A 25,698-nucleotide genomic window follows, 5' to 3' on the forward strand; every position below is an offset into this window, starting at 1 on the left:
GCATTACTTTTCCAAACTCTGATGCCAAATGAAAATGGCACTCATTTCAATATTAATGTTTCAGCAGTAATTCATGTAAATGCGTACTCTTGTAAGGACCCATCTAAACACCCTCCTTTTATTTAAACAGTACAGTTAAGGAAAAAAAAAGTAGTCAGGAAATTGCCATGCAATCATGTCAGCATTTCCAATATGCTAACAAAACTCCGAATCTCTGAATTTGTGTATTGCAGCTAATTCCTGGGAAAGCATGGGCTTCCCAGTCTGCAGAGTTTCTTTCATAGAGAGGAGAGAAAATGTACCCTGCTGGACTTTTGGCTGCACAGCACATTCACTATCTAATTCGGTAAGACAGTAAGCATTTTCAACACAGGCAGTAGATTGCCAAAGGCAGGGGCAGACAAACCTAGGAGAGCATGGTGTGCTCACAGTCTGCTCTTCGTGAGCCAGGATCTCCAAGTCCAAACCTTCAAACAAGGTATGGGTATCACATAAGATGTGGAAGCTCTTTCTGAGCAAACTGTCTTTATGAACTCTCTAATGCTCTGTAGCAACTTATTCCATATATTCATTATGTGCCCTTGATTATTTTTTTTCACAGAATTTAAATTTATTTCAACATCCTTGTTTCTCTCCTTGCTCATAAAAGTGATTGAAACATTGCCTTTCTAAACATTTATTTCCTTCTTGTGTCAACAATGCATGCTGCTCTTGATCTAGGGAATTTGGATGTCTGGTATTTTGTTGGGTTTTTTTTACTCCTATCTAGATATCATAATAAGAGGGGACATACATTAAACCCCCTGATTTATTCAAGAGGGTACCCTTTCAGTAAGTTTTTTATCACGTTCTTCACATATCTCATTTTTTTCCCTTCTAAGAAAACAAGCATTCTTACGGAGCAGTTCATAATAAACAATGACCACATTCTTTCCCATGGTAATCTTCAAATTTAATCTAAAATGCAATAGTAGAAACAAATAGTTCAAATTATTAGTTTTAGCATTACTTACCTTTTCAGCTGTACAGTCACAGAGCTGTTAGGTTTTCTGCAATAGCTGTCAGCCTTCTCCAAATCTGAGTAACAGAAATGTGTTCTCTGTCACTTGTGTAAGAAACTATTTGTTTTGTGGCACCACATATTTACATATCAACAACTGATTTTGGTGCAAATTTTGGGAGAAGCAGCATTAGACTGTTCTGTTCTTCTCTCCCTTACTGTAATTTCTGAAGTGTCATCTGTGATTATCTAGGCTTCAATTTTGTGTTCTCAGAACTTGTCAGGGTCATTTTGGAAAACAACTTGTATTTTCTTCCTTTTTGTCATACCACAAGGAGAATGGCTTTTCTGTTAACTGTATAGTTGTGTAAAAGCTATTCTATCCATTGGAATAACATCAGTCATACTTTAGGAAAGAGGAAGGAACTGCTCTTTATAGCTTACTCCCTCTTTACTCTTTGATAAAACATTAAAATATCTCCTCTTTGTTGTTCTTTTTATCCAGAACACTCATTGGTCTCCCTTCCCCTTCACCCTACCATGAAAATCCTCCTTTATTCCTTGTGGTGAGCTGCCAACTCCACTGGTTTTCCTCCAACAACTTACCTGTTCAGCAGAACAGAAAAGCACAAAACATCATGACCTGCAGTGCTGCACTAGCAACAGCAAGAACAGCCACTCATGTGTGGCTCTGTGTGCCTGGCCAAGTGCTTCTGCACCTCCCAAGCTGCAGCTGTGCTATATCAGTTGTGACAATTTTAAGGTTAGCGAGCCCTTGTAAGGTGGGTCAACCTCTTCCACAGCTAAAACTTACGAGCTTTACAGAAGCTGGCTTATTAAAGAGAAAATAAAAAGCAAACAAGAGACAAAAAACCCAAGCTTATGTGTCAGGGTGTACAACAGAGGCAGATGTGAGAAAAGACCCAGAAGACAGTAAGGACAATAAAATAGAACAAAGACATAGTAATGTTTCATTTTATTTGGTAGAAAGTTGCTTCAAAAATATGATTAACTATATACATACTTATATGCTGTACATACAACTACATATACAAAATGTACATAATAGCAAACATCCTTCTGTTACATTTTATAGATGGTAGTTAATAACATGAGATGTATTTCATACCTGCTTTCATCCTGATCCTATCTAGAAGAAACTGATAGAGATGAGACATGAAAAAGGCTAGCAGATCACTTAATTCATACCCCAGCCCCCACTACAGTCTTCTCCACAGTGCATTTTATGAGTGCATGCTCTAGTACAGTTAGGTTTGCAGCACTTCCCTTTAGAGAGATTTGGCTGCTAACCTTACCCATTTTTTTCCCGGCATTCACCTTAATACTATTTCTAATTTATTTCTGTAACTCAGATCTCCAGAGTTACAGAAACCTCCCTCATATCAAGCTAGATTTCTTTGACTTTATATTGTGGGGGTGTTTGTTGTTTTTACTTTTGAATGTTTTTCATCTTGATTCCTTAGTTGCCTCTTTGCCATGTATAAAATCTATTCAACTATTAGTAATCTTTGTTCTGGGGGAAGTACCCTCAAGCATAAAAGCTATAATTCAAGTGTTCTCTCCTTCCCACTCTACCAGCCACTGTAAACCTGAAGTCAGTCAGCAACAAAAAAAAATGTACCTTCCCTCCTCCTCTTCCTCCTCAGGCAGTTACAGTGTGTGACTGCCAGCTGCTTCCTGGGACAAGTGGTGTCAGATCTCAAGAGGAACTGGGCAGTTACTGGGATTTTTTCTGGTCGCAGTCCCAGCGGGAATGCTACACCCTCTAAGCAAGAGGTAGCATACCAACATTGAAAGACAGGGAGCAGAAGCTGGCAACTCAGCCCTTTACTAGTCACCTTCAAGAAACAGTCCTCCATTTCCTGACCAGGGGGATCAGGCAACCTAACCCTATGGTCCTGACGTTCAGGAAGAAGGGAGAGTGAGAGCTGCCAAACCAGCAGAGTTCCAGCAGCAGCAGGCCTGTGAGAGAAGCCACAGCCTCCACAACCAAACAGGCTATCCTGGAGGACTCCTCCCTGAGCTGAGAGGGAATATGACTTCTTTCATTGCCTTTCCAGCTTTCAGAGGTTAAAAATGAGCTGCTGCTTTCCTGCAAGCATCTTGAGAGCTGCAGTTTCATTGCCCTAAGAATATTTAACAGCATCCTTATATATCTATTTCTCTGCTCACGTGGCCCTGTGCTTTCTAACCCTATGCTAGCTATACATAGGGTTCATTTCACTTGGAAATTTTTCTATTCTATTTTATATACCTCGGTATCTTTTTAGTATTAATATGCAAGAGCTTTCTCTGATCAGAAAAGCAGTTTTCCATCAGCTGTCAAGGTGAGGGCAAGGGGATTATGGTTCCTCTTACACATTCTTTTGGCATTATTTTAAATAATGTTTTTTCTAACTAAGGGGAATTCTGCTTATATTCTTCAGAGCAAGTTTATGTTTTCTGAATTACTGCATAACATGCACATATTTAATAATATCTTAAAGCCAAAGATATTAATATGCCTTTATTTTCTTTCTAAATTGTGGGATTTTCATTTGTTTGAGAAAATAGTTCTCAGGCTTCTCTTCTGCTTACAGTATCTCTGTCCACCGTTGCTAGGCCCGTTTAGATTTTATTTCCTTTTTATTTTATACTACTCCATAATCTTCGTTGAGAATTTGAACTGGTATGAAATAATCTTCTGTTATTCCTTGTCTGAATTCCTGAGATCCTGCCCGCAACCTTGGTTGGGAGAGGGCGCTGGTGAGCTGCTGGCGAGATAGGACTCCACCTTAGAAGTGGGCTTGCGACACTCCTCCCGACCTTGTGGGGTGGAAGGTGGAGGAGTCAGGTGGCTGTCACCTTGCTGCACTTGTGCATTAGGAGCTGGTGAATCATCATCCTGCTGGTCTTGTGTACTGGGAGGAACAGCGGAAGAGACGATGCCCTGAGGAGCAGCTGTTGAACCACTGTTGAGACAATTTATAACTAATCTTGAAATGCTAACATTACATGTGCAATTACTATTGTTCTCAGTTTCTGAGCAGCAGAGTGAGTTAACTAGTTAACTAACTGCATTGACACATTCCCCTTTTCCTTGTTTCACCTCAGCCTTATGATTCTGAGATGGTGACTTGTCTGTCTCTTTAGATTTGGCTCCAGATCACTTCTCTTGAATTGCAATTGTATTCTGGAGAAAAGCAGAGGAGGTGGGCAAGGAAGGAGGAGCAGCAAAGGAGAAGGTCAAAACTGCAGTATCACCAGTTAGTAGCTTGTGTGTAAACTGTTACTAAAGGTACTGCATAACAGGATTTTCTCTTGACCCCTCTGTACTTCATTGCTGGAAGGTGAACTGAAGGCGTTAACAGCGAGATTATGAGCACTTTTAAATTCTCATTTTCTTACAGAGAAAACTTGTGTCATCTGAGTTAAAGAAATCACCACTGTTATCTTAATTACTTACAGGGTGCTTTAATGCTTTTACAATGACAAAATTACAAACAGATGTAAAATGAATCCATTAGAAAGCTATTCAAATAAGCATCTGAAGAGAGACTATGCAGGCAATATCTGCCCTGGTTTCAGTGCATGCTGGACTAGATATTACATAAGTACTTATCAATAACAGACATAATGACATGTTTAAAATGCCAAGTTTAAATTAAAAGTTCTATGGGCAGTATTTTTAAAAAAAACCCAGAACTGTTATATTGCTAGCTCAAGATCCGCCTGTAAGGCTTCAGGAATACTGTGTCTGTACATGAGAAGATTAGGAATTAGCAAAATTTATGGATTCATCTGATGAAGACAAAGATTTAAAATATAAAATATCTAAGATTTAGTGCTTTCAAAGAATACAGTCTGGGTTTCTGTGCTGTTATTTTCCCAGGACAAGAGAAAGTAGTAGAGTGAGTCAATGCACACTGCATGCTGCAAATACAGAAGATCTTTGTTTACGAAGCTTTCTCATCTCTAGGTGAAAAGCACTAACATAGTAAACTGTATTTGAGCCAGGTTGGTGCATTTGTTTATTGTTTCCAGATGGGAAAGCCTGTGTATGTGGATTCTTCCAGTAGATATTATCTGAGTATTTCTCAAGTAGTAATTCATAGACCACTTGTGCTCCATGGAGTATTACGAGGTGCATTAGAGATGGATTTTAGTAGCAAAGCACTGCTATTTTTCAAACAATTGTGTTGTAACATAGTCGAATACCTTGGGGTAGGTTTTTTGATTGGTTGGTTGGTTTTTGGTTTGTTGTTGTTATGAAGTGTCTTACAGTTGCAAATACAGATTTTAAAGCATGCATGTGATAACTGAACTAGGAAGAAGTAAAATATTACTGCAGTACGGAAAGTGTAGGTAAGGAAAAATCTGTTCTCCCTGTCTCACTGATTTTAATCTCTTATCTGTTCCTTGTTAATCTCTTATCCTGTTCCTGAGGAGAGGCTGAGAGCGCTGGCACTGTTTCACCTTGAAAAGGGTCACGCAGATCTATCTGTGCGTATTAATATCTGATGGGAAGGTGTAAAGAAGATGGTGCCTCTTCTCAGTGATGCCCAGTGGCAGGACCAGAAGCAATAGGCACAAACTGAAACACAGGAAATGACATCTGACATCACAAAACATCTTTTCTCAGTGAGGGTGACCGGGCACTGGCATGGGTTGCCCAGAGAGGTGGTGGAGTCTCTGTCTTTGGAGATGCTGAACTGTACATGGCTCTGAACAACCTGGTCTAGGTGACCCTGCTCTGAGCAGCAAGAGTTGGATTAGCCAATCTACAGAGGTCCCTCCCAACCTCAACTATTTTGTGATGTGTACATTTGGTGTATGTGGGAACAGTACTACGCAAATAGCTGACTTTATTGATGACAGGGATGGGTTCAACAGTTTCAGACTGAAAGACAAGAATACCCATAATAAGCAAAAGTTTATTTAATAATTCCTCTGTCCCAATAATTTAGATTCCTCTGCCAGTAAAAGATTGCTAATGTAGCTTTCCAGCAGTACTTTTGTCAGTAGGTATAAAAGAGGTGTGATTTTCCTTATCTTTACTTTGGGTTAATTGAGGCACAAGAGGTGACATGAAAATGGAACTGACTGGTCTCTGAGGATCCTACAGAGAATAATAAGTAAATAATGCCAAACTTAAACTAGACATACTGATCAAAGTAACTCCATGCATTTACTTCTGTATTCCATTCCTATAATTTAATGGCCTTATGCTGCTTTGTCTAGAATGTACAACTTTTTCTGTGCCATAATGTTAAGCTGGACTGCTTCTGTATTACACATTTTCATAACCTTGTACAGAAAGTATTTACCTATTTGGCCATGCCTGTATGAGCACGTATCTTCATGGTAATTTTAATACTGCTTTTAGATTTTGTTACCACAGGATAATAAAACAAATTACACATTGCAGACTACATTGTTTTGGTTTTTTTTTCCAGACTTACCAAAAGCTATGCTTCTGAAAAGCACCTGAGTTAAGATCTTTGCTTAAAATCGGCTTCTTGGTGCAATTGTTCAGTTTTTGTCCCATCATTCGTCTAATTAAAGCATCGTCTGTGTTTGGAAACAACTGCTTTGTGATTCCTGCAAAATAGACAATATATATGAGAACTGCAAATCAGGGAAACAATTGATATGTGACCTAAAATGCATTTCTTGCATCTTTGGTATTTCCAGCTACTTCAGCTTTAGCTACAGTTACTTTGCTGTCTTCACACACTACTTCATAGGTTTTGCATGTGCCAGCTCTGTGCTTTCCATACTGCTGCGCCTGCTCTTGGCAGACCCAAAGGGAACTCCAGGGCCACAAGGGCTTCCTGTAGTGAGTGACTTGTGTTTGCTCATCCTCCCTGCCTTTGTTCTGTTCTTGATCAGACAGTCCTTTTCCTATCCTTATCAGTCCTCACGCCTCTGAATCCTACAGAGCCTTTTGACTAATTTTCATTTGCAGGTGATGTCCCTTTCCCTTAAAAATTCCCTTCTGTTTTGCCTGGCTAACTTCTTTTGAATGCAGTACTAACTGGAGTCAACATCAGGAATGCGATTCCTGCACCCCTCTTCTTCATCATCTTCCCCTTCCCTTCATTTTTTATCCCCTTTCATTTCATTTTTAAATTTTACAGTTTCTATTTTCTTTAAATAATCTGATCTACTAACTCATTTTCTACAGTCTAAAACTCCCACGCTTCCTTCTTATTGTTCTTTTTCTCCTGTATAATGCTGACACTTCTCTATTTGAATTCAAGAGTATTCTCATTTCTCTTAACAGACTTCTTTGAATTCTCTATAGGCTCCCTTCTGTCACTGAATTCTCTGCAGCATGCTGTATTCAGTATCCTGATTATCTTCTCTGCTGCCCTTTTCAGCTTTGCCTAGACTGTTCCCCAGAATCCACCTTTAGAAGTCATTTGTAGCTCTTAGCATCATAGAATCATTTAGGTTGGAAAAGACTATTAAGATCATTGAGTCCAACAGTTCTTCTCATCCCATGAAATCTTTTAAAGTTTTCTCATACATCATGCTGAAATTGTCTCATCTTACTGCCTCTAAAGATATTTTCACTGTCTTAAACACCCCTTCCTTTTCTCTTTGGACATTGGTCGTTGTTCTCTAGCTAGGTTCTTCAGGACAAGAGGTTTCTCAAATGGTAACTTTTGAATCTGCTGGCCACCTTCAATAAAACTGGACCAGGGTAGAGGAGCTGGAGATTAGCTGGGAAGGGAATAGGCAGTTCAAGGGAAAGGCAATGGGAGAAAGATTCTAGCACAGAATTTAGGCTATGATGCTCAAGTATAAAGCTGTAGGTATAAACCAAATAAAAACCAGACTTCATAGGCTCACAAAATACTGTTTTCTTTAAAGCTACTAGTTCCATCTGCATCTTTCCTATGCACCAAACTTCTTCTGCCTTAAACCTCAGCACAAAACAAATTTTGCTTGCTTCTCTGATCACTATTCCTGTCTTGTATACTTACTCTCTCGTTTTGCCTTCAGCGCTATTTAAAATGTCAGAATTCATAACATTCACTAACTTCAGAACACAGCAGACATCATTTTAAATTCGACCCCAGTGTGTCTTCTTTGCCTTCCATATCTGTTAGCACCATGATCTGAGTTTGACTGTTGTAGATTAACCTTTCAAAGGCTAAAAAAATTTACAACATCACTGTGCCTGAGTAGGCACTTACATAAACCCCACAACATTCACTCAATAGAAATACTGCTGCTTAGCATTTCACTGCGAGCATTTGTAACAGATGGTTTAAATGTATGTAGCTGCAGAAGGAAATATGAAACAGCGCATCACCTGAGCAGACCAGCTGTTAAGCATTACAGCCCCTCACTGAGAGAAAGCCCTCTGTCAAGTCAGTGCCACATTGAGTAACGTTAACATGCCATTACCTATGATCTCCTGAACTTCATTCTGATTCATAGCTGGTTTTGCCGCTTTATCCTTTGAAGAGGAGGACTTTGCACCTGTCAGGCTGTGTGTAGCCATGTATTCATGTGTATAAAGTGCTTGCATCAAGTCATTTATAAACTTTTGAGGTTTGCTCTTGTTACAAAGTGCAATCTGCCATTTTTCGATCTTGAACTGGAAGACAAAATTGGTCATAGGCATAACTATTGCAGTTCTCAAGAAATGTTATATAGTATCACCTCTGAAATACCTTTTTAGCTTTCTGTTTTTAAACCACAATTTTTAATGGAATCTCTGTAAACTGTGTGCTTGATATCAACACTAAACTTTCACAGCATTCCGTGTTTGGAACTATACATGCAGGTCAATTTTTTTTTATCAGAATCAAGTATTGGGGAGAGTAAGGACCCCATTTATCCTAGCAAACACTTCCCCAAGCAATCCTTATTACTCACTAGTGGAGGCAGGGCATGTTCAGGCATATCTAACTCCTTCTGCTTGCACTCCATGCAGGCTGGCTGTGCTCCAGTTCTGGCACAGATTCTGTACAGCCTTGGGAGCATGGCGCTATGCCCAAGCTAATATTCCTGCCTCTGAGCAGACATGCCCTAAGAACTGCGACATCTGGTCCTAGGCTTCTACATGCACCACTTGTACAGCCTAAGCATTTGAACTCTCCTAATGGGCAGTTTTGAGATACCTTTAAGTCAGGTTAGGTTGCTTAGAAAATTAGGACTTTTAATTTCTTTGGTAGGTCAAATTTGGTGTATTGCCATAGTCAGCCAATATCACACCTTGATAATTTTTAATAGTTTCTTTAGGGTTTAGAACCCCACAACAACATACAAGAATGATTTCCACCAACTGGCATGACTCAGTGCATAAGAATGTAAATTGTGAATGCAAAACCTAGAATTATTCTTTTTGTTGTGTCTTTCTATTTTTCATGTACAGCCTTTGTGCCTCTGATTTCTCAATGATGGTCTGTTATAACTACAGAGACAGGGGATCTTCTTTACTCAGTATCCATCCATACATGTATTTTTACCGGTGTCTAACACTAAAGCAGGAACATACCATTCTCCATTTACTTATTAACCATTTAAAGAGACTGCTGGTATTTTTCTTAGATTATCTCTGAAACACTATTGTTCCCCTTTGGCATCTAAAACATTAGCCTGGAAGTTATCCTTGGATCTCAGTATTTTCTTCATGCATCCACAGTCACAGATGTGCAAAGCCACTGAAATCAAAACCAGTTTTAAAGTGGAGCACCACACCGAATTAAGTCTGGTATTTCCCATGGAAAGAGCCTTCTGCACGAGGAGCTCATTAGTCATGTCATCAACAGAACGATGATAAAATGATTTTTACTGATGCTTATTTTTTATATTGGTTATACTACAGCAGTAAAGTTTGTACTGTATGAGGTTAATTTTTATGCCTGAAATTGCCTTTGAACTGACCTGTTTTTCTGTCTGTTGCTCCTCATCTTCCACATTCAAAGTTATTGGTGAGCTGGAGTTACTGTGCATAGCTGCATATGAATCTGCTAATGGATTGTTAGATGCTTTCCAGACAGCATGTGAATGCAGAGTGGATGCAGATGATGTCACTCCCCCTTTGAGCAGTGCTTCAGCCATCCCTACCAGCTCCTCAAAATGGGTGACTGCTTGTGGCAACACTGAAATCAAATGGAAAGCGAGGAGTAAAATAGTAATTGAAGTTTTCAGACTCTAATTAAATAAGCATGTATATTTTTGGAGTTAGATTCCTGTTACAATGCAAGAGAGTCAAACTAGTCAGCAAAGAGGCTTTAATATACTTTTTTCCTGTTCTGTCAAATGTTTACCTGCTATTCTGTTCTCTCCACCCATGAAAAGCTGGCCTCTGTTTCTAGAATAGAATATGTCAGTTCTCTGCAAGGCCAAGAGGAACCATTATTTTACACCCATCATGGCACTAAGCATGATATTTCACTTTTTGCTATCTCGAAATCTTTACAAGTCTGTAAAGGTATCAAATACAGGGTAAATAATGTTATGGCTGATTTTTTTTCTTCAAAGAAGTTACATAGACTGCATAGATTTTTTTTTTTTTATGTTTTAATCTATAAAGAATATATTTTAAATACCCTTTTCTTCAAGTAATATTTAATTTCAAATGCAAACTTTTATTGAGTCCATTAAGAAAAATCAATTCAGAGCAAAAAGGATGTAAGGGATAAAGAATCAGCAAGATACAGAATCACTAAATTACAGAAAATACTGTAAAAGACTAATACCAGTGCTTACACTGCAAGGCAATGGACCTAAATGTGTCAGAGAAGATGTCAGACACTAACAGAATGCTTAAAAATAATATTCAAAAAGGTGGAGATGAATGATTCAAACCAAGATGAATAACATATGGAATGGGATCAGGTGGGCAGTGAAACTGATAGGCACTTGAAAAACAGACGAGAATAAAAAAGGAGATACTAGGCTGTCTAGGCATGGCATGATGTAGCTGGCAAGGGAAGGAGCAAAACCTCTTTAAACCTTATTCATTCACTAATGTTTTGCAATTTTGGATTCAGTCTTGGGTGCCCCAGCGTAAGGGAGAGGGACAAGTACGAAGAGCTTCAGAGATGATCTCTAACTGATGAAGAATTCATTTATAAAAGAACCTCTGGGAAAGGACTACATTTGTTGCACCTGGAAGCAACATTACTGATAATGAGGAATTACCAAAGTAATTAGAAATTAAATCACTCCAGAATAAATAAAATTTCAGTAGATGAAGAAAGACTGCTAATAAATAGTCACTTGGACTGGTAGTGGAGTGTTTGAGCTGAGCCAATGGTTATACACAGCATACCGAAAGGTTCTCTTGGGAACAACTGACAGGATTTAGACAGATTTTTCCATTTGTAACTCTACGATTGCATGGCCCCTGTGTAAGACATTTTTTCTAAGTGCTGTTGGAATTAAATGTTGCCATGTATCAAACACTTTGATGCTAACGGTAGGCCTTGATCATGTCAGGTACTTGAGCATCATAATTCCCATCCAAATAGCCTCTTATAAATCAAGCTTTTCCATGACCTTCAAGGCTTTCCTCTTCATCAAAATACTTCCCGACTTTACCTTGAAGCATCACCAGTGACTGCCTCAGGCGGCAGTTTTCTCTCATGGTGTCTGTCAGCTTCCGCTTGAGGCCTTTTATTTTGGCACACAGTTCTACCTTGGACAGTTGAAATAAAGGCTCTTCATCCTCGCTGCTGCTTTCACTGTACAAAAAGTTGCTTCCTGAATAAGGCTCTCTCTGAAAAACAAACCCATGCAAACTGCTATCTAGAGCAACAACATAAAATTAATGCATTAAAACTAACATTGAAATATCTGGATAAAGAGAATATTCTCTTTGTACACAGAATGTATAAACAAACTGAATGCATTTTAGTAATAGCTGTTTCTGAACATAGTTATTACCATTCCTCTTAACAGTAAAAATGAAATGTCAGTGTAATACATAACTGTTAGGTATTTTTCTCTCTGTTCTCCATTCACTAATTTTCCAAGGTAGTGTCTTTTAGAACTGTTAACTTCACTAAAACAGAAGGCTTGCATCCCCCTAAACAAATACATTCCAGTTTGCTTTTTGCTTAATACATCGAAATTGCTGAAGATGAGATGTTTACCTGTTTGTTAATTAAAGATGTTTCAAGTTGACTCAGGATGTTGGCAGGAGCAGATGCCTGCAATGATTTCTTTCTCTTTATTTGCTTCATCATCTTCCCCTGTAAACAGGAGCATAATAGTGCCTTTGCATTCCTATAGAGCCTTTCAGTACAGTATCTCCTAGTATACCATTAACTTTTTTTCACCGTGCACTTGACATTCTCAGTTAGCATTTCTGAAAAATATGTTTGTAACTTTTATGTTTTCTTTTCCTGTATTTTGTCAGTGCCAACCTCAGCACAGTGCAAAACTCAGAAAACCTGATCCCTTTCCTTTCTTAGGCAATGGTCAGATTTCTGTCTTCTGGGAGGAAATATAATAGAGCAGCCACGTCTTGAACAAGGCTTTTCTCTTTAAATAGCTAAGGACAAAATCTGCTGGCCTAATTACTGTGACAGGTTATTGTGCCGAGGTACTACATGAAGATGCCTACATTTATGATACATATTTTTGTATTATATTGTGAATAACCAATAATTACAGTCTATTTCATTCCATTACAGGCCTACCAATATCAGGCACAGAAAGACAGAAACTCACCTCTTCTTTATCCAGGTCACTGTCCTCACTTTCTGAAAATATCATTTCTATCCTCTTCCTCTTGCCTTTTCCAAGGACTTGTATTTTTGTAATTTCATCTGCTTGTAATATCTTTTGCATCATTTCCACCAGCTCCTGGGGGTCATCTGAAGTGATGGGATAAAAAAAAGGCCAAAGCACAGAAAATCAGGGAGCAATACAACCAGATTAAAATTTCTTGTCAGGCAAATGCTTCGGAACTGCACTCACCGCTCATGTACACAACTTTCACCAGGTGCCTTTCTGTCTTTCTTTCTCCCACAGGCCAGTTTACTAGCACGTGCTCATTTGGTTTCAGAAGTCTTTCTAGATCGTCGTCATCACTGGGAAGGTCCTGTATCCATGAAGTCTCTCCAATTTGAAGTGAATTATCATTTACAAAATCAAACAGTGTGAACTTTTTCATTGTTAAGTGGTTTTCTCGTCACACAGACACTGCCTGCAGGATGTCATTGGAAAAATAGCTGTTACTGTGTCATGTCACAGGAAAAGCCCCAACCAACCTTCCTGTTCCTGGATATTGGTAATTATCTTATATGAAAATATACTGCACAAGGAAATGAAAACTAGCCAAGCAGCATGTTATATCTTCCCTGGAAGATGGGAGATGGGTTCCTTATTACATGTACATCAGGCAGCTGCCGCCTGCACTCACAGAGCCCTTGCTTCCATATTACTACAACACCTAATCTATCTCCTGTCTGGGATATCTGTTACTGCGACATTTGCCCTAACAAAAGTTTTCAGTCCAGCCTCTGACTGAAAGATACAGGTGTGATAAAAATCCCTAGAATGAAGGAAAATACTAGCTATACATGCTATTGAGAGGGATGTACGACTTCCAGGGCTGTATTAATCATGTCACAGGCAGCGAGATGTTCAATTGCAGCCACAGACACCCAACCCAGAATAACGCAGGGCAACTGACTGGGCGAGGTATGACACATTCTGGCAGTGGAAAATTTGACATACAAAAGAAATGACAGGACTGGAAGAGAGCTGAGCTGCTTCATAAAGAGTAATAGCAACAAGGAGAACCAACCCCAAATATCCTTTGGGATAAACTAAATCCTTTGCTTAAATAAAACAATACTTTTAAAGCAAAGGGTCATTTCTGAGCTTTTTAAAGCACTGAAGTTCTGCACTGGGAGAAGGGAACAAGTTGTACTTTGCGCTTCACTTTTCTAATTAAGCTAATACGCCTTATACAAATGTGTGAAATGTAAAACACACTATAAAACTCTACTGGAAATGTAACCAGTTTATTTAAGTGTTTCCATTATACTTGAAGACATTTTATACTTTAAAATTATTAAATCAGATAAATCAATAAATAGAAAATCTGATTTTGTCAAACCTTGATATTTTTTCCAGCAAACATATGGTTTAGCGTGTCAGTTCATACAGTAAAATACTTCTAAGGGGCTAAAAACTCATAAATTCCCAGATGTGATAGCATGACTTGTGATTTACTTGGCCTCAATCAGTCAGAAGCAAATCTAGTGCCTCATGCAGCAGCTGCCAAAAAGGAAACTCAGAGCTAGGAAGGGAGAATTACGCAGGGCTATTATGTCGAAGTGAGAAAATCTGGCTGCAGTGCTTCAAGAGGCAACGTCAATTCATTTGGAAGCCCAGCTCACCACTATTCACGTCTGTGCTACGCCTCAACAAAGCTGGCTTTTCACACAGGGGTGAACTTGTTAATTTGCTAAGGACAGCTGCATTCTTGTCAACATGTTTACTGATACAATGAGGCAAGTAGTGTAAGAAATCCACCATTAAAGAGAGCATTAAATCATGCTTTTATGCAGAATGTGTTGAGTGTGCTAGTAGTAGGATTTCTAAGTACTGCCCTGCTAAAGAAAGAAGACTATGTTTGCAAGAATTCATGTTAATCTTCTTTAAAGACAGAAAGACTGGGAACATCCCTCCCATGTAAACAGAGAGGGACGGAGGCTGAATATCTATGGAGAGGAAGCAGTCTGAATATCTATGCCTAGCATGAATCACCATAGGCCTCATTCTGCCACTGATCTGCGCCAAGTGGACCCTCGTACCTCAGACAGGGATCATTCAAATGAACAAACGTACAGACAAAGCAGAACCCAAAAGAAGAAAAGTTTCAGCATTGACCTCACTAGGGATAGGCGATGCCCAAAATGAAACAGCGTATTTGCCCTAGCAACAGTATACAGGATTTAAAACATTTGGTGTATGCAATCACAGTGGGCATCAGTATTCTTCCTTCTTTTTCAAAATGCTTTTGAGTATGTACCCCAGTCAGTTAACATGAAGATGTTAAGCAATCCCCATCACACAGTTCTTCTATTCTCAAAATGAAATACTTTGAGCTTTTCTGTCCTTGGCCCTTCACATTTGTGAGCTACTTCATTACCCTCCTAAAAGCCCATATAGGATGAACAGAATTTCAGCAAAGTTCGAGCTGCCAGTGTGCTGCAACTAACAGCTGATGGACTGACTTCTGTATTCTTTTAACGTTTCCCTGTAGTCCTCTAGCAGTCTGTATGTTGTCTCTCATTTTGTATTGAGACAAATCTCTGAGCTACGGACATTCTTGTGGCATGCACTCATAGGGTTAGCAAGAAAGCCCCAGATTTCCAAGGACAAATTGAATACACAGGCTGTTCACATTATGGAGGGCAAGTGATGACTCCCCACGGCACTGGGGATATTCACATACACACCGTGCCAACACTGTGCACATTGATAGTAAGTTCAACAGCTTTTGGAAGGTATCAGACTTGCGTACATGAAATACAGCTTAATGAAATAGATGCACATGTGGACTTCTAGATGTTTGGAGCCCACGACAACAGTGTAGTGCTACTGGTAGGTGCTGTGACGCACATGGCCAGCAAAATTTCCCATAGTCTTTAGACCAGACAAGCACCTGGATCCACAAAAATCCATCCCATCACTCAAAGCCAGGGACAGTTTTCACCATGGTTATGTCAGGATTTGGAGCTCAACAGTTTGTCTAAGTTATCTGTAAAACTCTTCTAAGCCGTCAAGATTCTTGCCTGCGGTGGGAGGATGTACTAGTAAACAGTTAAACTGACTTCACCAAGAACCTCAACAGCTGCCAAGTTGAAGTACAAGCTACATGGGATGCTGAGAGAAATGAGGAATGTATTTCACAGATAGTCAAGGAGGACGGATGGGGTCGAAGCACTCCTTTAGCTCCTGGTATGAATCTGAAAGCTGCTCAGCAGTTCCCCGAGGCTTGTGCTCACTCCTGTTGCTCCTGCTGCTTTTGAAGTGACCAAAGCAGGAAAGCAGTTGTGAGGCAGCAACAGTAACTGGCTACAACCCTTCTCCTCTGCTGCACCTCTGCTGGGCACCAGCAAAGCTGTTTGCATTACAGATGAAATGACAAAATTATTACATTGAGAAATAAAAGGAACAGTGCAATAGCTGATAGTACTTTTCTGTCATGGAGCTATTTCATCAGCTTCTGCAGTAGACATTAATCAAGCTATGTCTTTTCACAGAATTTATTGTGACAATCCATGGGCCCTGGGGATAATACTTAACTGTCTGCTGGCATCCTCTCTAGCCAGTGATTAAAGGGAATGGAAAGGTAGAACAAAATGTCTCTAATGAGGAAAAGGAACAGTAAAACACTTCACTTACTGGAAGTGAAGTCCTGCTGTGTTTTCTCACCCTGTTCTCCCTGTGGAGTCAATGTGAACCTTGTCTGAGTCAGGACTGCTGGAGATGCCTCCCTCTAAAATGCTTAATTTGCCAAAACAGAGCAAAATATACTGTACCATTAGGAAAAAAAACCCACAGCAAACCAAAACCAAACAAACCTTGGGGACTGGTATTGACCTTACCAGACTTTTACTGCCTTAATAGTGAGAGGTTGTCTAGCCACGTTTGCCTCAGTCGCCACAGAAAGAGAGGTGATTCATCTCACCCCAAGACATGTATGTAAAAGACAGCAGATGACTTACTCTCTGGAGAGTCTGTTTCTCTCCACTGACTATCCAGGGGTAGGTATGTCTCCTTACAGAAGCTGCCACGGTCCAACTCATCCTATATTAGGTTTTTCTGATTTTGAATAGTAGGATAGATTGCAGCAGACCTTCTGCTATAGGGAGCCAAAAGGATGAGGTCTTTTAACGTGTATCTGGTTCCATTTCAGATCCTTCTAATACAGTTCTGCAAGCCATCACATAAAATTTCTGACACTGAGTGCTTTGTTCAGTAGTTTAATTGGAAGATATATAATGGTTCACAAACGTTACCCTGCATGCAGCTACTAACCACAGAGAGAATTAAATGACCTTTGAAAGCCACTTATGCTTTGCAAGTTACTTAATTCTGCTCTATTCTCACACTCGCTACTTATTTGAGAAGTACTGAAATGCAAATCTATGATTTTTCACTCTTCTAAGACAGAAATCTGTTTTTACTTTTTCTTAAAGCAGGTTATTTGTAGAAAGGCTGAAAAAAAGAAAAGAAGGAGCCATTTAATTTTAAAGCTCTGCAGAGAAAACATTAATTGAACTCTTAATTTTTACAAACATGTTAACACCTCACATTCTGCACAGATGCTACACATTTGCACACAGAATATTGTTACTAAGCAACCCCAAAAGCCAGAACAAATGAACCCCACCAAAACCAAAAAAGTCCTTTAAAGACATATCTCACCCTTTGACTGACATAGTCTGTTCCATTCAGCCAGAGCTGGCAGATGGCTTGCTGAGATCATTAATTCTCCTTCCTTTCAGTAAACGCAGTGTAAAGTATTACAAATGTACAACGTGAGATTGTATGCCCACTGAATGGGTCTGATTCTGCCATTTTAAAATAGGGCTATGCCACCCATTTCAGCAAAACAAGAAACTGTACCACAGCTGTGTAACACAGATCCCTAATAAAGTACTAACATTTTATATTCTCTACCCTCTAAATCCAGCCTTTGATAATCCCAGTTTTCTTTGAGGACAAAACCCCATTCATCTACCTCACTCAAAACTATTTATTTTCAATTCAGCATAATAAATTGTAGCCACAAATTTGGTTTATGTTATTTAGACTGTGGCATTTTACACTGAACTTCTCAGGACACTAAATACAATGTTGGTGTAAAACTCTTGAGCTGCGCTGAAGTCTCAAAATCCCCAGCACTCAGTGGCAAGTATATGATGGAAAATATAACCATATTGAAGAATGTTATATACTTTCTTGTGGGTTCTAATCTTATTCCCCTGATACCCAGTGTAAGATTTACTAATGATTTCAGCAGAATTAGGCACTGTTGGAAGAAAGCAGAAGTGTCGTTACCACTCAAAAGATTTACAATGTGATATCTTAGTCATTTTATGGGGAAATATGACTTAAAAGCACAAATCTGCTCCTCTCAGCTGAGAAATACAGAGTACAGATTCTCCAGAATCATCAGTATCGCTGTGTTCCAAATTCATCTGGAAACCTGGGGGAGCATCCATAAGAACATTACTGCAACTTTCAAGATTATAAATGCACAGAAATGATCCCACTTGTCTTCCACAGGAAGGATAAAATGACATGATTTTTGCAAGTGCTATCCAACACGTCATTTCTTGACGACAAAGCACTCTCCTGGTGTGACTAGCTATGAAATAATCTGAGATACTTATCTAAACAGTGATCCTATTCATGGTAAAGGAACATCTTCTGGCCTTATTTATGCAGATAGTCTTGCTGACTTCAGAACCTCAGCAGCATTTACAATCCACAGGATTATATGCAGAATTTGGCCCATACCTTGTCTCACAAACCAAAATCTATTTGAATGACCCAAGGTATTCATGAAGCCATTATTATTTTTCACAGTAGTGCCCTCCATGAGTTTTAGCAACCCAGAAGTTCTGTAAAATAACATTAGTATCTAAATATGCCAAAGCCCTTTGCAAGGACTGTGGCATAAATCAAAAAGCTTGAAGTTTGTTGGAAAAGCTCTGATTTTTGCATCAAAACAATAATTTTATTTGTAATACTGAGTGATAGGAAAGGATGAATAATTCATTTATTAAGCAGGTATATTTAGTAAGCCTGGAAGTACTAAACTTTTGTTCTAACTAACAATTCATTCAACTAACAGTGTTCATTTTAGTAAATTACAAGACTGTAACCTAGCACTGTTATTGGGCTTTCAGTGCAGGATTTAGTTCTAGATTAAGATGTCTACATTTAGGTGTCACTGTTGCACCAGGTGTCTAATTTACCACTGCAGTCACTGGAGAGCTAGGGATCAGTTTGGCTTCCTATATGCAAGTATCTAGTGCCAGCGTCCTCTGGTATTCTGCTTGGCCCTCAGCTGCTAGTCCAGAAATGCAAATCTCCCACAGGTCTTTTATCTCAACTGCCATCCCTTTGGAGATGCCTCAGCCTTCAGCAACTCAACAGTCATAAGAGTCAAGCCCTTACTGAACACAATTAAAACTCCCAGGAGAACAATCCAGCTTATTTCAAATGCTCTAGGGCTCAATTCAGTTGCCTAAAAATAAACGTGTGGTGCAATGTTAGATATCATAAATTATTATACCTGACCTCCAACTGTTTCTTCTGATGGGCACATGTCCCACACAGGCCCTAAACCCTCTCCCAGGCTCATGAGGGTGGTTACTTACTCTGGGCACCTCAAATGGCACTAAACACATCTGCTCATGAAAGTGAATTGTTCTCTGGGCCTCAGTGATTGAACTGAGTTTAAATAGCTTAGATAACCTCACATGCTTATAAACCACATACATTTATTTATCTTTACCTTAATCCCATACTCAGTGAGAGATCTCCATGAAGATGTCAAATGACAAGACATATGAAGTTATCTTAATTCTACATCACAGATTAGTATCTTTATTACATAACTATTTCAGAGCCAACAAATGGAAAACTAATACCATTTTGATTGGCTTGTTCACAAATGCCATGCTCAACAAAATGTACTAACACACAAACCAACTAAAATCAGTTTATTTATTGAGCTGGATGAGACACCCAAGCTATGGGAATTTGAACAGTCACATGAAAGCTCTTTCCATGCAGGTTAATATATCCAAACTCTTAGAAGCAGCCTGGGAGGAGAAACAAGTCAGTGTGGCTCTAACACTTGGCTATACTCATTCTGACCTGGCTTGGGTAATTCAACATAATACCTCTTAACAGCTCCCAAATTATCAAGGTTAAAGATCGGTGACACATTCACTTATTCTGTCTAAAGATGTTTATGGGAAGGCAACATCATTAGGGAAAGTCTGACCACATGCAAATCTGGTCTGAGATACAAAACCTGTGCACTTGCTCACGCAGTCAAACACCCTTTCCCTAAAGGCTGAAAAATAACTAGACATACTTTCCCCATGCAACTAATGTGCTTTCAAATAGGACTTGTTCAAAGAAACCCACTAATAACTTGATGCAAGAGTGTATAAGAGGATGAATCTTACTCTTCTTATAAGATGGCATAAGTTATCCTCTATCTTTCGATAAACTCTGCTGCTCCAAAGCACTGCTATTGGTGACATTCTCCCTTCAGCTCTAAGAGCACAGAAGTGAAATAGCAGGTAGGAAATCCCAGGCTTGAGGTCTAGTTGGTATTCAATAATCTAGTGGCATCTTAACTGTCTTTACTCATACGTCTTAACTGGCTGTCATAGGTGAGTGATGATAGATTAGAAGTCATGCCTGCTCTTTTACTCCAAAGCTCCTCCTCAATTGCTCTGTTTTTGCAGCATTTTGGTAGGAGGGAATGAACTGCATGATCTCCAGTTAAAGAAGAAAGATCTGCATTACTATTAAAAGTCATGAGCTAGAACAAGAGACATATACATTGTCACCTTACTCCAGGGGCTATTACTACAACTATGAGGAGCTCTGTGTGTGCTTAAAGAATTGGCAGAAAGGCATTTCTCTGCAAGGACAATAACCTCAAACATGATCAGAGCTATTTTTTCCCCTCCCGTACAATTGTCTTTTTAGTGTATGTAGTTCAACCTAACTTTATAAATTAATATAAGAGCTGAACAACCAGTGTTGTGTATCGGTCTGAAATAATCCTTAAACAACTTCCAATTATATACATAAAATACTAATGAAGTGCAATTCCCTCTGGGATGCAAGGCCCCATTCAGATTGACAACTGCTACACTAAACACTGCCAAAAATGAATACAGAACAAATTTTAACCAAGGACAAAGGGGCATACCACTGCTGTAATAAAAAAAAAGCCAGAGGAGTTTTAGCAGTACATTTCCATCTGGGCTCAATATCAGCTTCTCTGTCTGCAAAGTCAATTTATGCCCACAGAATCCCTGCCAGCAGTTTTCCAGCAACACTGTAAGCCATGACTGTACAGCTGCCTGGCTCACAGTCCCTTCGATTTACATTCAGTCTAATAAACAGAGGGAATCAAAACACGCAAGTTGTGTGAGTTGATGAACCTGCAGAATAAGGACATTACCTCTACATATACTAAGCAGGCAGGAATTTGGTTTTACATGGTCACCTAAGATACCTGCAGACAGCGGGACGTTCCAGTTGTGGAGGGGCCTAGTCTGCAGCACTGGAATGACACAGTTTGGTCTTGGGTAAATCATACAACCTTTACAATTTAGCTTCATTTTCAAAGGATCTGAAATAAAAATACATATTTTCCTAATTTCAGTGATATTGTAAGGATTAACTAATGCTAGCGTGCCTTCCAAACATACAAAGCACTGTATGGTGCTAACAATTTAACAAACTTGGCAGAACAAAGATGTGCAATAATCCTGGGGAATTTAGAACATATCATTTCACGTAACAGATTTTTTTTAAATGTGATGCTTGTATCAAGCTAGACATTGTTTTTCTCTCAGCTGAAGAACGTATTTTATAAGGTTTAATCATCTACCACAAAGTCCCACATCTTCTCGTACATCATGCTTGAAGTGCTAGGACAGCATGTAACCTGTGAAGTAGAATATTGAGGGGGACCGTCAATTATTTCATAGCATAAACTTCATAATACTCATATATGATGATATTTTCAGTATTTAGTTTGCTTGCTTCTTTGGTTTCTACTGTATTTACTTTTTTATTAGTATATCAAAAAGTAGATTAGGTTCCTGTTTGATCAGAAAAAAAAGCAAATAGTTTGTTAAGAAGTCTTAGATGATTAAAGAACCCTTCTAACCAGTTAAGGAGTCACTTAAGCAGAATATTTTACTTAATTATAATTAAGTAGTAGAAACACAGTCCTTAAAGCATAGCTACATAGCAATGAAAGGAAATTATCTCATCCTTTCACTTCCTCAGCAACTCTTCTGAAATCATACCATGTATCATCTCCTATTCTCATGTCCACATCACCAGATCTAGCATGTGACCTCTTTCTTTTGGCTCACTGATACAGGGACCCTTATAATTGCAGAATGAGGTCCACAGAGCCTGGATCTGCAGGAGCAGAGAGTTGCCTGTATGGAATTGTGGAGTGTCCTTGAATCCCATGGCTCACACTGAGGGAGGTCAGCAGATGTCTGCAGACATGGTTTCTCTACTCAGAATACCATCATGTTTTCTTTTTACGACTGTTTTTTCCCCCTTCCAGCCTAACCCACAGTACTCACAGTTTCTTTTAAAAAGCATTGCCGAACCTCACATAGATTGATATGGAATACACTATTCCATTGATTGTACTGTACTTCTGCATACGTGGCAATGGTAAGGGTAAAGAAAGTACCTCTGCCTTGGTGGGCAAGACTGCTAAGTCAGAACAGGTTATCATGAAAGACTAGCTGAAAGAATATTTCAGGTCAACTCTGCCTTGTCTCCCTGCAGGAAGGCTGCTGCCGCTACAACACATTTCCAGCTCAATTCTTCCATTAAACTGCAGAAGTTTAATGATTTAATGATTTAACAGCACAGACATAATGTGTGTGCTGTTCCTCTCCTTCACACAACTTGGGAAAACTAGTAAATAACTGCATTCTAGAGTGACTACAACCAGAGAAACACCCTCCTGTCCTGTCCCTTTCCACTGCGAACATTTGCTGCTCGCCTCTTTGCTGTGGAGTCTCTGAAGCAGAACTTTCTTTTTTCATCCCTCTGCCAAAGTAGTTATCACCACCTCCTCCCTCAGCATTGCTCATGTAAAAGGCTGCTTCCATGCCAAAAACTTCACTCATGCCTGTGACTGTTGCTGCCCTGTTTCCCTCTGATCCTCATCAAAGCAAACATCTGCAGGATGCTACCTCCCACCTTCTCGCACCTCCACGTCATGCATACTCTGAAATGGCAACAGTACCCCTTATTTATTTCAGGGTTGATGGCTGCCTTCTAAGATTACAAAACCCTCTTGGACTTAATTCAGCCTCTCAACAAATTAGATCTGTCTTCTGACCTCCCTTGCTATTCCACACACTCTTGTCACAGTCAGTCACAACCCTACGTTACCTTCTTTTATTTCCTCTTCTCTGAAATAGCTTCACCTCTGGGATTCTCCGAGGTCAAATCTCAGCTGAGAGGTTTTGTTTTAACCTTCTCTCTTCATTCCTTTTCTCTTTTCAGTTTATTATCCTTAAGATTTATGAAAAGTTCCCTAGAAAACATGCTGTAAAGAAGCTTAGATTAAAAATGTTGTACATGTAGAGCCTCTTTTAATTTCTCTTTATTACTATTTGAGGAAAAAAAAAAACCAACAACCCAACATCTACCCACAAGTAGTTTGCTTATTTTAATGTGAAATAACTTCACCAAACTTAAACTTTATTCACCATGGAAGTAATGTTTTAACCTAACACTACCACACCCTGCAGTATTTAACAAACAGAGCAGCAATGAATATAAAGAAAGCCATAGCAGCACTTTGGTGTACATGTGAGACAGTTGACTCAGAAGCCTGGAGCAGTAGCTCTCTGAAAAAATCACACACATCAGCATTTCTTGCACTAAACGGTACTCTCTTTTGCATTTGAAAAAAAAAAAAAAAACCCTAAACAGTTGTCATGAAATTTATTATATCCTTTTGGCAAGATATTATCCTCAAGACACCACTGAGCCCTCAGTTTTAGAAGGGAAAAGCTATAAACCTTAAACCAACAAGCTACATTAGAGATTTGTCTGTCAGATGTTTTCTACGCACTGTTACCCAAGAATGTGAAAATAACTGTTTCCCCTCACTTCTCTGCAATTTACCGTGCAGTCACTGCCGTGGTACCTTCCCTCCACCATCCCCTTCTGAAACAATAAATCAGTACAGAGCCAAAGGTGGCAAAAAGTTTCCTGTTCCTGCAGCGCACTGCAGCGAAGCAGCACTGCAGCAGGGCAGCACACTGCCAGGAGGATCACTCTGATTTGCTTCGTGTTACACTGAGGGGGAACACGAACCGTTTGAATAATCTCCAGGTAATCTGCATTAAAACCATTTTACTGCAGTGTACTGCGGTATTAGGAAAGATTTCAATATCCCACCACGTGATGCAAGACAACCTTAGAGCGTTTGTCGGTTCCCAGGCAGCGAGGGAAAGCTTTAAATCACAGGCTGCAACGTAGCAACTTTCCATGCTACAAAGCAACACGACAAGCTATTCTGGCTCACTACACTGGCGTATAGTGTGAAAAGATACAAAATTCCTGGCATAAAATATTATAGACCTAAAAGCCAACTCTCTTTTTCCTTTCTTTACTTAGTCCCCCAACCTGGTATCAAGAGAATCTTTCTATGAAAATGGATCTCCCTAACATTAAGGGTACAGTGAAGTGTCACAATGTTATTAATATTCCAGAGGCCATTTTTCCCCGTTCTACTTAAGCTACCAGGGATATGTTTCCCACTCTCTCCTTCCAGCTTGCATATTCTGTAGTTAATTCAAATCTGCACATATGATTTTCTATATAGTTTTATGGCAGTCATAAAGCAGTAGCATTTCAATGTTATTCCAATGTTTACACATAGAGATTGTCAATATCTCTATGAAGTTACAGAGTCATACAACGGTTTGGGTTGGAAGGGACATTTAATGGCCATCTAGTCTAATCCCCCTGCAATGAGCAGGGACATCTTCAACTACATCAGGCTGCTCGGAGCCCTGTCCAACCTGACCTTGAAGTTTCGCAAATGTTTCTCAGATTTATTTGCTCACATCAAAGATGCACGCAAAGAGCACGGATTTCGTCTCGAATTAACCTAACTTTCCCCTCAGTAACACAGGCAAGCGCACTACCACAAAACAGCACCTGGATGTATTTTCGGCACCTGAGTTTTTATGGCTTTTAGTGGTACGAGGGGAGTTTAGAACTGCAATTTCAAAGACCTCTGAAACGGTCTGAAGTACGGAGCGCCAGCAAAGTAACAGCTACAGCGGCAGCGACATGGGTGAACCCTGTTACTATCCGCATTAGCACCCCGCACGCACCAGCATGTTTGCGCCGCACTTGACGCCCCAGCTCGGGCCGCAGCTCGCTGCAGTTTACTGCAGTACGAGGGTACACACAGGGTACGGCCCCGCCACAGCCTCCGCTGCGGCCGCCCCCGCACCACCAGCCGTCCACACGGCTTCCGCGCAGGGATCCCCTCGGCGAGCGCGCACAGCGCACACCGCCCAGACACCGGTGCGTGCCGGGACAGCCGGCGCGGGGCTCTGCCCAAATCCCAGCCGCAGCACCCGGGGCCGGCGCAACATGCGGGCCCTCTCGGACGTGTCCCGCCAGCGCTCCCAAGCCCCTGCCCCCGCGACAGCGCGGACACCACACCGCGGCCCGCGCCCCCTGCCAACGGGCACAGGCCGGCCCCGGCGAGCCCTGCCGCGCCCCGCCCTCTCCCCTCAGGTGAGCCCGGCCGCGCGGGAAGCCGCCCCGGTACCTGGCAGCGGCCATTTTCCGCCTCCCTTTGCAGCGGCTCCTGTGCGTGATGTCAGCGGCCGCCCCGGCCCAGTCCCCGCGGCGGCTTGCGCTGCGCTGCGCCG

The 25,698-nt window shown here is 40.2% G+C and overlaps 1 protein-coding gene across 6 annotated transcripts; it reads right to left on the bottom strand.

Annotated features, from left to right (window-relative positions):
* Positions 1-1,961: 1,961 nt before the first annotated feature.
* BEND6 (BEN domain containing 6) lies at positions 1,962-25,680 on the bottom strand. 6 transcript variants are annotated; one of them, XM_065681480.1, is made up of 10 exons: positions 25,596-25,680; positions 23,189-23,345; positions 12,950-13,178; positions 12,701-12,846; positions 12,121-12,219; positions 11,567-11,744; positions 9,905-10,122; positions 8,420-8,612; positions 6,463-6,601; positions 1,962-3,921 (listed from the first exon to the last, which is right to left on the bottom strand). In XM_065681480.1, the coding sequence occupies exons 3-10, from the start codon at positions 13,143-13,145 to the stop codon at positions 3,708-3,710; spliced, it is 1,383 nt and encodes a 460-aa protein (XP_065537552.1). In that variant the 5' UTR covers positions 13,146-13,178; positions 23,189-23,345; positions 25,596-25,680; the 3' UTR covers positions 1,962-3,707. The 6 variants fall into 6 exon arrangements, with proteins under 6 accessions (XP_065537552.1, XP_065537549.1, XP_065537551.1 ...); XM_065681477.1 differs by having other exon boundaries at positions 1,962-3,972; XM_065681483.1 differs by having other exon boundaries at positions 3,800-3,961.
* Between the last annotated feature and the right edge of the window lie 18 nt (positions 25,681-25,698).

Source organism: Lathamus discolor, chromosome 5, assembly GCF_037157495.1.
Source record: "Lathamus discolor isolate bLatDis1 chromosome 5, bLatDis1.hap1, whole genome shotgun sequence".
Taxonomy (NCBI): domain Eukaryota; kingdom Metazoa; phylum Chordata; class Aves; order Psittaciformes; family Psittacidae; genus Lathamus; species Lathamus discolor.